Source organism: Parastagonospora nodorum (genome assembly GCF_000146915.1).
Source record: "Parastagonospora nodorum SN15 chromosome Unknown scaffold_5, whole genome shotgun sequence".
NCBI classification, from domain to species: domain Eukaryota; kingdom Fungi; phylum Ascomycota; class Dothideomycetes; order Pleosporales; family Phaeosphaeriaceae; genus Parastagonospora; species Parastagonospora nodorum.
Window position 1 is genome coordinate 707,880 of NW_001884553.1, and position 11,386 is coordinate 719,265.

Consider the following 11,386-nt stretch of genomic DNA (forward strand, 5'->3'; position numbering starts at 1 on the left):
GAATGCGAATCATGCAGAATAATTATCTCCAATAAGGTGTTGAAGTCCCAAACTTCTACTACTCTAAAGTTTAAGCATACAAGGTTTTCACAACAGCTCTTGACCAGTTCATCACCCTGTCCCGCTCCCATGTGCACACGACTTCCCATCCTACCCAGTCGCTCCCGCACTTCTTCGCTCCGCCCTCCTTCTCTTCTTAATCTCATCAAGCACATATTTGACATCCTCCGCCACTGCATTCAGCGTCTCCTTCCTTCTCGTACTCCACGGTGCAATCTTCGTGATGCCTTTTGCATCACTTTTTGTCATCATATCCCACCGATGCTCTCCCTCGGCTGATCCCTCACATAATCTCTCCAAACTCACGTACACGCCCTCTGTGAATTTGTTGCCGTTTTGCTTCTTCTGCCTGTCAGTGGCGCCAGAGTTGTTGTACTTTAGGGAAGTCGGATTGATGTGACTTTTTGACGTTATGGAGGAGATGGATGCGAAGGATGCAAAGTTGATGGGTAGTTGGAGGGTGTGAGATAGGGAGAGTGAATTTGATGGAGACGTTGAATGGGCGGTTATGCAGAGGACATGGAAGACTCTGTTTTGGAGAAGGGAGAGGCCAAGAGCTTTTGGCATTTCGTGAAACATCTGGTAGACTGCAGGAGGTCAGATGACATGTCCGTCAAATTCGGAAGACTGTCTGCTGGTCGATTACAGCGTTGTCTCGTGATGATTCAAAGTAATATGGTATGCTGAAGAGATCATCACTTACTGGACATTTGGACCGATCCCACTTTCCACTCAGGTTTCAATTCCGCGACGGCCTTCTCCAAATCTTCCGCACTCCACTTCAAAATTTCGTTCGCCTCGAGCACACTTGGCGTATACTCGGCTTCTTTACGGCAATGGTCCTGGGCCAACAGCGTGTCCAATTCAGAGCATTGTATGTCGAGTGCTGAGTGGTTTGACTTCCTAGCCAACCAAGCAGAGCTATCTTTGCCCGATGCTCTTTTGTCAACATGAAGTAGTACGTTTATGTCAGGATCCGACGCCGTTCCTGAGAATGGCGGCATCTTGACGTAGTCGGGTCGAGCACCTGGCCAGCGGCCGTGAGATATCCATTCATCACCATCAAGATTGATCTCAAAAGCTTCAGTGAGCACAGAGTTGAGGAAAGCAGAAAGCGTGAGTCCTGATTTTGTACTTTCAGCGGGTATACCAGCATGTGGTGGTAGCTCGTTTAGATGAATAGGCTGCAGATCCATCCAGCGGAGGGCATTAGATCTAGGTTCTACCACTAAAGGTACCCCGGTGGCTGAAGCCATGGCGGAAGGGTTAGCGGAGTTCAGCGGAACTCTTGGAATTTTCTGCGTTCGCCCTCGTTCGATATGGTGGAACGGTGGAACGTCTAACGCTCAACGCAGGGGGACGGCTGGACAGTCTAGACCACGACTGCAATCAAGTAACAACTCGTCTGCAGCCTCGAAGATTTGTTGGCGGTAGAGTTTCCAGGATGATGCTTCTTGTCGTACGCTACAACTGCAACGGTCGCTCTATGGGGTTGTGGCAGCTGACAGTAAAGAGCGGTACGGTGTATGTCACCCCGAGCAAAGTACCGCCGAAAGGCCTTGAAGGATGGGAATCGTCACCACAGGAAAGTCCGCGTATTAGTCTATGACGACCAGCAGGCTGATGAGCATTCGAGTGATGTCGATGCAAGATGTGGTGTGTAGGCACGAATCATGAAGGACCGAAACAGCACATCGACCAACTACGTAGTCGTCGAAAGCGCCCGCATTCAATTGGTCGGCTTGCCACGGTGATAATCGCCGGCAACGAACTGATCCGCGTGCTTCAAGGAGCTTGAAAGGGAAGCGCGCCTGACGACTCGAACACCTCGGTGTGTGTCGCAATGTGGTTTGCAGGGTAGTCATCGTCGATGATCCTGGTGTTGATGATGGCCTCGGCCTTCAGGCAGGCAAAAATGCATGCGTTCGCAGGCTGCAGATGACTGCATGGGCTGATTTTGCTCTCGAAGATACGCAGGCTAAGCCTAGACTATCTTGTATCTCCGACGAGTTTTCCGCGTCCCGTAACCGTTTGCGCGCAGTCTCACGTTGCGTACAGTTGGCGGAGGGTTGGCCGACAGGCACGAAGATCGTCAGGCACCACTTGGTTTCATACTGTAATATTACATGCATTAGATAACACCTGACTAAAGGCCCGATAGGGTATTCTCAACGGCGATTGTCCCACCCACCCGATTCCATACTTCGTACTCGATCTTTAAGAATATTAAAAATTAGCGTGCATCGAACAGCTGGTCAACGTGCTCGCGGGCCCTTGAATGCGAAGCGAAACGTTGCTTGAGTCCCTTTCGGCCGACCTACCTATATTTTCACCAGCGTTGGGCTTTTCATGGTTTGCCCATGGTATGATGTGGTGCTATGTGGCAATTGCCTGTGGTATCCCATGAGCAAGTTTGCTGCATGTTCTCTTTCAGCTGCAAGCACCTCCCTCAACCTTGTTCTGCATTCTAGTCCTTGCTACTCTTTGGGAAATTCGTTTCGAATTCCAAAATCTGAAGCAAGCTGTCGCACACCTCGGGATTAATACCCGTCAAGGATACGTATGAGAGGTCCAATGAACGGAAAGCTGCAGTAGCCTGTGATCCCGCCCACAGGTGGGCTGACGCTGTGCAACGTCGTTCCACAGCAACAGTTCCGCGCAAGCAAGTAGTGCAGGGTGTGTGATTGCTCATTATGACAGCCATGCGCTTTGGGGGAAATGCCATATCATCTCAAGGCGGCAATAAAGATGACAGGGCCCAGACCGTTGTTATGCATGTTTTGTGTTTGCGCTAAGTAATGAGGCTTGAGCACACAAAATGCGCTCCAACACTTTCTAGATCCTTGATGCAGCCTTGAAAACTGCGGTGAGTCGTTCGCTTCATAGCAATGTCATGTTTCCAGGTCATCCGTCACGTCACAATTTGGCACAACCTGTGCGACGTACCGTTACGGAGTGTGTCTTTGGCGCTGTGTACATGTAACACTAATTACATCGGATAGGCTCTCAATTGTCTTTTGCAGAGGCAAACAATGTGCTAATGCCACATTTGCACAAGGGCTGACTGTACTGCCGTAGTAATTAATACTTGGAATATGTACAAAGCTCATGTAAACTGAAGAACCGTCGCTTGAGGTGAACTAGGGGTATATTGATGCGAATAGTACTGTGCGTGTATATGATGGCTGCGCAATTTGGCCAAATGGCAGGTAATGCCTGCGATGGGTGCTTTCATGTGCACGGCGGGATACAAGCTGTGACAGATAAAAATGCTGACACAGACAGTAGATGTGTCTTGTTGGTATCGTATTGGCTAACAGTAAGCGCCATTGGCCATGCAAGCTATCCCCTACATCGTGATCTTGTATGCTGTCTCGGATTTCAAATGCCGTAGATTTGAGCAAGCTTGTTACATTCACAGAGCGGCCGTGTGACGGTCATTTTGCCTTGCCAGATTCGCCTTGCGACGGCCCAGAATTGTGCGAAGCGGCTGGTGATCCTTGCTCGGCTGATTCGCAGTGGGATTGTGCCGAGACTAGAATATGACACTGAGTCCGACACTGGCAGTGTTGTTCTCCGATGGCCTGGCTGCTCTACTACTCAATTTCGGCAGGACTCGGGACAGGTGAAATCGATTTTGACTACATGTCGTGAAGTACTCTTGAGTACCCGAAATGGTTGCCAAGGTAAATATCGATTGAACGCTAGTGATCTTCTCCTTCAGGGAGATATCGAGGAGCCCTCTACGTCCATTGCCTCTTCATCTGCAACCCTAGCTGCCAGTTCCCCAGCTCTGACGAGTGCGGCAAGGGACCCCTGCGTGCGGTAATCCGATGGGTGTCCTGAGAGCTGTGCAAGTTGGGCAGGTGGCGGCCGATCCAATGATGCTGATGGTCCGATACTGGGTACAGGCTGTGGTAACATTCGCATCGTCTTTTGAGGATCCAATGGAAGTACAGATCCAGGAAATAAGGAAGGGGTGATGCTGTATCCACTTCCGCTATGGCCGCTTTCCGAAGACCACGTGGTATCTTCACGAGAAAGCGGTGGGAGTCGTGTAGGCTCGCGCATAGATCGTCTTGACGGCAAATCTACTGGAGCTTGGTAGCGAGTGGTCGATGGATGTGAAGGTGGGGTCGTGGATGCAGGTTGTTGCATAGGAGGGTGAGAGTAGGCAGATGGAAGATATGGGTAATTCGCATCTGGCGGGCCTCGTGAATCACGTGGTGGGATGGCGGATGATATGTCGAAAAGAGAAGATCGGGGAGATGCAGATATAGGCGAGTAGTGGTCGATCGTCCTAGGAGAGTTCAAGGTTGCATGTGAGGCCGGTGATGTAGGTTTCGATAGGAATGTGGACCCTGGTGGTAACCGGCCAGGAACAGTTGGCGGACTAGCTCCATTTCCATGGATCCCTATTGCAGAAGGATCCGGTTGGACTGAACTGAGCCTTCTATTCGAAGCACGTTCATGTTGATCGTGGCTACTGCTTCGCGTTGATGTGCTGGTCTCGGTTTCAAGCTTCGAACGTTTACCTTCTAGCCCGGTCAATTCAGTAATGGAAAGAGACATGGAGTGGTTATACGGACCCTTGGTAGGCACGGCATGCTTCGCCTTGAAATCTTCCAAATATTTCTGGTAAGCTTCGTACTGCGGCGTTTTCTTGTAATCAGCCAATTCCGCGTAGTACTTTTCCTTTGCAGTATTGGCTTGTCGTTCGCAGGTTTCCCGCTCTTCAGTAGGCAAGACCTGCCATCTTTCGCCGACAACCTTGGCGATTTCAGTGAAGGACAGTTCTTGGCTCCTTTAAGAGCTCTCTAATTTCTGCAAGCAAGTTAGCTAGACAAATCGCGCGGATAGATTGATCTTACGATTCGAGAAAATGACATATGCAGAAGGGGGCCGCTCCGGTGCATGTTCGTCAGGCTGTATGATAGATCAGCATGCGAATGATTAGGCTGAGAGGACACCAGGCTTACTTTTGGATGTCGACGATACTTTCGCTTGGTGGCCGTACCCTTGACTCCTGCACCATTTGTATTTGTCTCGCCCTGTTTGCGATTGGTCTCGGTAGCAGATTCGTCACCGCTTCGATAGGAGGCTTCGGCACTTCCAGCTCTTCCAAGGGATATGGGGAGTGGCCGATCGGAGGTCTGTCCTCGGGTTTCGGCAATGGCCCTCTGGAGTTTCTATGCCAAAGTTAGCCTTGCTTTGGAACTTCACCACCGAGCATAACTATGGGCAACGTACCCTTCTATGCCCAAGCTTGACGTTGAGGAGGCTCCTAAGTTGCTGTCAGCCTCCACTCCTACCCGACTCTAGAAGGAAGTCGGTCTTACAGGTCTGACTCGGTAATGTCAAGCACAGTCTCCCATGTGTCGAAGCCTTCGGCGGTAAATGCATCGAGGTATTGGGACAGTCCCAGTCGCGCTAACCTCTGTTTCAAGTCGCTCATGTAGACAGGCGCGAATTCCACACACAGACGGGTAGTGTGGAAGAGGTCGTCAAGTTGTCGTGGGTCGGATATCGATAAGCCGCGAAGGTATGGAGATTGTATCAGATCGGGCCGTCCAGGGTCATATAGGCTGGATCCGAAGTCTGTTTTGAAATTATGGACGACTAGTGGCGAGGGATTGCGATGATGCAGCGTATGTATGGCGAAATAGTTTACAGAGCAAGGACGAAATAGGAAATGGTAAGCTTGGTTCTTCGGATACTGATTGGCGCGGCTAGGGTGGTGGCGGCGACCGTCTCGTAACGAAAATCTGGTAGGGATCAAGTATTGCTGGGCGCAGAAGCGCAAAGAAGAGTAAAGGGTGGAGTAAGAGTTGACGCCTAGTAGTCCATAGGGTCCTGGGAGTCAACGTGGGAATGGGGAAAGGTGGGTCCCGGGCGGATTAGCAGAGATGTGCAGATGTGCTGTGCTACCACCGAGGTGTAACGAACGATGCGTGGATGCGCTCGCGGGAAGGGGGATGGAGACTCGTATAGGCGCGGCCAGAGCGACGGCCAACGAGGGTCAGAAGACAACCGGGGAGCATTTGGCGCATTCGCGGGAAGAAGGCGCGACTGAGTAGAGATGTTCACAGCGAGCGGTTTCTGGTGTAGAGGCGAGAGGGAGAGTTTGAGGTCCCCAGGGTGCGCGCAGCTGGTTGCAGACCTTGAAGCTGGGACAAGGCTACTGCTCAGACAAGGCTAGCACACAAGACTGGGCGCATGCATGGCAGGCATAAGTCGCGGCAGTGGATTGATTAGACGTCAGGCCGTGGTGCCGTAAAGGGTAAGAAATTTGGACGGGCAATGGCTTTGCGCGCCGTGTGGGGGGCACTGGCAGTGAGGGCAGAGCGATCGGCGGGCGACGGCGCAACTCAGCACGACAGGGACTCGAATCTGTGTACGGCCAGGGCGGTGCACGACCCCGAAGAACAAGAGAGCGCGGAGCGTTGCTCTGTACTGGTCTGATTGGGTCTTGTGCTCGAGCTGCTCGTGGGTGACGCGGGACATGTTCGCAGAAAATCGCAAACAAAGGACGCGATCGGCTGTTGACACAGGCCGCCAGTCGCAAGGCATGGGAATGCTACTAAACTCAGTTGGTGACCTTCCGGCAGTCAACATTAATAGCAGACCACCAAAGGCCCGAAGAGTGTTGCCGAGTTCCACCTGGCGAGCATGCAGCGGCCCATCCCAGAGCTTCACCTGCACTTCTGCCCAGACGACTCGAAATCAGAAACCGGAATTCGGCTCTAAAATGACTTCACACCGTACGAGTGGCCCGCGCGGAGATGAGCTTCTTCGAGGGACACCAGGCCACATCACGATGACATCGAGCAAAATTCCTTTGCAGTGATTTACCTATGCCCTGGGTGGGCGCGAGACACAGCCAGGGGCACACGTTTCGATCCGCGATGAGCTGCAGTAGGCCGGGCAGTGACCCACCTGCCTGCGCCCTTATGCCGTGTGCTAATCCGTTCCAACCTCGGAATGGCTGCGCTGTCTCCCCACATTTCATCACCATAGCCACAAAAAGTCCCCATTATGTGCACGCTGCATCGGATCAGCAGGATCATCGCAGCGGAGAGGAGGTCTGGGCAGCTCAGTTCCGCCGTGGACTGCCCAAGCATCGAATAAGCGTGCGCGGCGCGTCGCATGGGTGAACATTGCGAGCGGGGCGGATTCGTTCTCCTTGGCACGATTGGACAGTTCGTTGGGAGATCAACATCGATATTAACGGACGCTTTTGTGGATTGTCCCATGAGGCCATCATGGGAATCTGCAGATGCATTTTTGCTCATGGTGATGTCAGCAAGCAAGTCCCATCTCCAAAAAGATGGTACTGACCGCATGATTGTGGTTCAAGGACGTCACTTGCATCAGCCGCGGTGGCTGTGACGACGGACTGGGTATAACGCACATAAAAATTGGCATTGGTATTGATCGTCGGAAGAATGTCCGGTATAGGACTGGTCCATGTTGGATTCAGCTGTCGTCACGTGGAACTGTATGCACTTTTCGTGAATTACGACACGGCAAAGAACGACAGCGTTTGACAACGTGACCTGTATTGTAGTTTGTGTTTGTGGTATCGAGGAGAGGCGACGTCGCATGCGCTAACGTCGTCTGGCAGCGCGACATTCGCAGCCGTCTGGCTGGCTCGCAATTCGCTTCCACTCATCATCGCCCACAGGTTGTTCTTCAAACTTCAGGCAAATACCGGTCCTGGCGAGCACAGAGGGAATGAGCTCCTTCTGGGGCGTTTCAAATCACATGTTCGCCGTTTCCTTACTCGTCCTCCAGAACCGTCTGTCCGTCTCCGCCTGGTACCATCTGCACTCCTGTTAGTACAGTGTTCTGGATTGTGGGCTTCGTTTAGTACCATGCAGATGTTGTTGCCGTTGAGGAGGATTTTCGGCAACTTCACGTTACCCTCCGCAGGGTCGCTGCATTCTTTGTCAGCCTTCAGACACAGACCACGTTGGGCTTTTTATGTCTGCTACGCACATCTCGGTCACCTCTTCGAGAACCATGTCTGCGCGTTGATCAGTACCAATGTCTGAAATGTATCACGCTGAGCTTACGCACTGACGTAGTCATCAAATCCTACAAGTTTGCCGGTGAATTCTGTAGGACGTCAGAATATAACTTCTGGGAGCGCAATTAACAACACACCCTTTCCGCCGTTCATAATGACCCATATTTGCGATCCAACACATTTGTCGATGAGTTCTGTTAGATGTGAGCTAAGGCACGAGCAGCGCAGACGGACTCGTCCTCACCGAGGGGGAGAAGGTTCTCTGTTGCCATGGCGAAAGTCTTGTGATGATGCCGTTTGCCTGACTTTGGGCAGCGTGCTTGGTGTGGAAGATGAGGTCGTGACAGTTTGATCTCTTGGCATCGGTCGCCGCGCTAGTTCAAAGTTCGCGTGTGCTAGGGTCTAACCGCCAATTCACAGGCAGACAACGCCACACTCTCTCTTCGACCATTCCCAGCCTATCGTGCATGTCTGGTGCCTAGCGGAAGCACTACCATGGAGGGACATGCTCTGCAGACGACGCGCCAACACCTCGAGCGCGTCGTGCCTCCACCGATGCGTCGGCCGTGATACAGTGGCAACCTATGTGTATGCGCTCACACATCACGCCTTCACCAAGTCAGCTACAATCTCGGCAGTGCGCATTCGTATGATCATCAGGTATAGCACTTCACGAAGTCACTTGCGGTCCTTGGCTGCCACTAAGCACAGAGCAATGCAATGCAATACCCCATCACCAACTCCACCCACTTCCCCCACGTCGACCTGCAAATGGAAGCGCGCCCGACCTGTCTATGCGCCATATGGCAGCACGAAGTCCATGGTTACTTCTATCTCGACTCCACCGCGCCCATCATTACCTTCCCCGATTGTGGCACACACGAGTTTCTCAGGCAGTCATGTGCTACGTCGCTACGTCTCCACCGGACAACGCGCAGTGTCTGCTGAAGATGCAGAAGCCGAAGTATCCATCAGTGAAGCGCTCTATCGCACGAGCCTCGAAGATCCACCACAACGTATGCTCTTGACGGCAACAACTAGCATACAAGGACAACACGGCACGTCTACGGTCAATGACCCTGAGACTCTCCCAGATCATGTCGATCCTGCGATCCCGCCACAAGAGAGCCACGATATGAGCCAGGCAAGCAATTCGGACTACGTGCCTAGCCAGGAAGAAGAGATGATTGCCAACGAACAGCTGCAGGAGGAGAAGGAGGACGAAGATGCATCTGAAGTAGAGGAACACATCGATCTCGACTTTCAGATTCCAAAGGAGACTTTGCGTGCTGCGATGTTGGCATCGCCTCAAACACGAGCCAGTTTTTGGAGCGCCAAGATGTACCGTGGGCCTGAAGATCAGTCGTTGTCTACTCACTACTGTCGGTCTTTGGAAGTTTCTGAACGTGTTGCTCAACACTTTCTCAAAGAAAAGGTTTTGGGTTTCGACATCGAGTGGCGGCCCTTTGGCAGCCCAAATAGTATCAAGCTATAATGCGTCCTTGATTCAGCTCGCCTGCGAGGACCGTATCGCACTTTTTCACATCTCTCAATTTACGGGTGCCACAGCTGAAGAGCTCATGCCGCCTACATTGAAAAAGATTTTGGAGACGCCAGACATCCTCAAAGTCGGAGTGGCTGTGAAAGGCGATTTCACAAGGCTCGAAAGGTATCTAAACATACAACCACAAGGAGTGTTCGAGTTGAGCCGGCTGCATAACCTTGTGGAAGGTAACATCACGAGTGCTCAACAAGTGTCGAATAAGCTAGTTGGACTGGCCGCACAAGTGCTCCAACATCTTCAATTGCCCCTGTACAAGGGCGAGCAATTGGCGGACGATCCAGCGGATACTGCGAGCGTTCGTGAGAGCGATTGGAGCAAACCACTGGATCTGCAACAGATTCAATATGCTGCAGCAGATGCGTATGCCGGTTTTAGACTCTACGACATACTGGAATACAAAAGGAAGCAAATGCGGCCCACTCCACCCACTCGCGGGCTCTGCGATTATGATTCGAAACGTGCTCCCAAGCCGAAAACGACCACGAAAAAGACTGCCAAAAAGGCTAAAATCCCTGTCCCTGCAACCTCTGTGGAAGGCACATCTAGCATCGAACAAGATGTAGACCAGCAAATACAGCAAGAGCCGATAGAGGTAGATGGAAGCGAGGAAGAGGAGGGCTATGAGACTGCACCCGAAGATCTCCTAGACAGTCACGAACTTGAAGATCCTGCTCAAGCATCCGCTTCTCAAGAAGAAACACATGTGCTTCACGAGGGCAACACGGTCATGGCAAATGAAGCAAAACAGAAACGCGTTGGACGCGTGAATTTTCAATGGCTGAGAGGTCCTGATCCGGAATATCCACAACTTCCACAGCACCCAGAGGATTGTGATATTCCTGTGGCATCGGCCTCGTCAGATCCCTCCTTCGAATCTAGCGCGACCAACCAACAAGTGGCTGACATGTCTAACGCGAAGTGGCCTGAGCCGAGTGCAATTGAAGACTTCGACGAGTTCGCCGATCCTGAGCTCGAAGAGGCTCTCCAGGTCCTTGACATAGACGAAGACGGAAAACTCATAGACGCCCCAGTACCAACAGCCTGCACCGTTAAAGCCAAGCGTACGAGAAAGGTGCCAAGTACATCGCGTCATCCTGAGCCAGACCCCATTTCTCAAGCAGAAGTACCCAAGGATCTCGACCTGTCTGATTACAACCCCATCAGTCTCGACACCCAGGAACCCCTCGCGACCTCGTCGCCAAACACTATTCCTCTCCCAGTAACGGCTGATGAACCATCCCATTCCTCCGAATTCGGCTACGCAGTATCCTGGGCACAAACATACCTCGAGTCCACCGTCCCATCGCCATCTTCAACAGCACCGTCACGCATCCGCGCTACTATTCCGCATCTCCGTGCTTACCATCTTTGGCACCACCAGAGTCTCTCGATAGACGAAGTCGCTGGTCACCTGCGCGATCCGCCACTTTCGCACAGCACGGTCACGGGGTACATTCTGCAGGCTGTTGCACTAGAGCGCTTCGAGTACGATCATGATAAGTTACGGGACATTATGATGGGCTTACCGGTTGGGATGAGGAAGGGGAGGTTTAAGTGGATTGCGGAGAAGGTTGGGCTATGACGTGAGGTGGTAAATATGCGCTTGTGTAGGTACGTGTAGATAGATGTGTTACGAAGTTATGAATGATACACGTTTCTAGTCTTGAGTTGCATACGAATCTGCGTGTTGCTTCGTCTTTGCCGTGAATCAGGACTATGCAAGATTATGCCAT

General features: G+C 52.0%; 6 protein-coding genes across 6 annotated transcripts; 1 reads left to right on the forward strand and 5 right to left on the reverse strand.

The window, feature by feature from the left end:
- Positions 1–150: 150 nt before the first annotated feature.
- On the reverse strand, positions 151–1,316 carry SNOG_03673 (hypothetical protein; the record flags this gene model as incomplete). Its single annotated transcript, XM_001794175.1, has 2 exons — positions 151–647; positions 764–1,316. The coding sequence occupies 2 exons, from the start codon at positions 1,314–1,316 to the stop codon at positions 151–153; spliced, it is 1,050 nt and encodes a 349-aa protein (XP_001794227.1).
- A 2,464-nt stretch (positions 1,317–3,780) lies between these two features.
- On the reverse strand, positions 3,781–5,515 carry SNOG_03674 (hypothetical protein; the record flags this gene model as incomplete). The annotated part of the gene is made up of 5 exons (XM_001794176.1): positions 3,781–4,856; positions 4,932–4,986; positions 5,040–5,249; positions 5,311–5,344; positions 5,400–5,515. 5 exons carry the CDS (start codon positions 5,513–5,515, stop codon positions 3,781–3,783), a joined length of 1,491 nt encoding a protein of 496 aa, XP_001794228.1.
- A 380-nt stretch (positions 5,516–5,895) lies between these two features.
- On the reverse strand, positions 5,896–6,564 carry SNOG_03675 (hypothetical protein; the record flags this gene model as incomplete). The annotated part of the gene is made up of 2 exons (XM_001794177.1): positions 5,896–6,241; positions 6,515–6,564. 2 exons carry the CDS (start codon positions 6,562–6,564, stop codon positions 5,896–5,898), a joined length of 396 nt encoding a protein of 131 aa, XP_001794229.1.
- A 344-nt stretch (positions 6,565–6,908) lies between these two features.
- On the reverse strand, positions 6,909–7,529 carry SNOG_03676 (hypothetical protein; the record flags this gene model as incomplete). The annotated part of the gene is made up of 2 exons (XM_001794178.1): positions 6,909–7,330; positions 7,472–7,529. 2 exons carry the CDS (start codon positions 7,527–7,529, stop codon positions 6,909–6,911), a joined length of 480 nt encoding a protein of 159 aa, XP_001794230.1.
- A 76-nt stretch (positions 7,530–7,605) lies between these two features.
- Positions 7,606–8,405, reverse strand: SNOG_03677 (hypothetical protein). Its single transcript, XM_001794179.1, has 6 exons — positions 8,334–8,405; positions 8,227–8,283; positions 8,140–8,178; positions 8,059–8,086; positions 7,934–7,997; positions 7,606–7,884 (listed from the first exon to the last, which is right to left on the reverse strand). The coding sequence occupies exons 1-6, from the start codon at positions 8,359–8,361 to the stop codon at positions 7,840–7,842; spliced, it is 261 nt and encodes an 86-aa protein (XP_001794231.1). The 5' UTR covers positions 8,362–8,405; the 3' UTR covers positions 7,606–7,839.
- A 404-nt stretch (positions 8,406–8,809) lies between these two features.
- SNOG_03678 (hypothetical protein) lies at positions 8,810–11,235 on the forward strand (the record flags this gene model as incomplete). The annotated part of the gene is made up of 3 exons (XM_001794180.1): positions 8,810–8,990; positions 9,028–9,435; positions 9,659–11,235. 3 exons carry the CDS (start codon positions 8,810–8,812, stop codon positions 11,233–11,235), a joined length of 2,166 nt encoding a protein of 721 aa, XP_001794232.1.
- Positions 11,236–11,386: the final 151 nt, after the last annotated feature.

Bases quoted from the DNA above. Each gene is read 5' to 3' on its own strand.
- SNOG_03677 (XM_001794179.1), bottom strand. From the start codon at position 8,361: ATGGCAACAGAGAACCTTCTCCCCCTCG. The intron at 8,087-8,139 runs GTGCGTAAGCTC...ATCAACGCGCAG, and splicing joins AGGATTTGATGACTACGTCA to ACATGGTTCTCGAAGAGGTG. The intron at 7,885-7,933 runs GTACTAAACGAA...ACAGGAGTGCAG, and splicing joins ACGGCAACAACATCTGCATG to ATGGTACCAGGCGGAGACGG.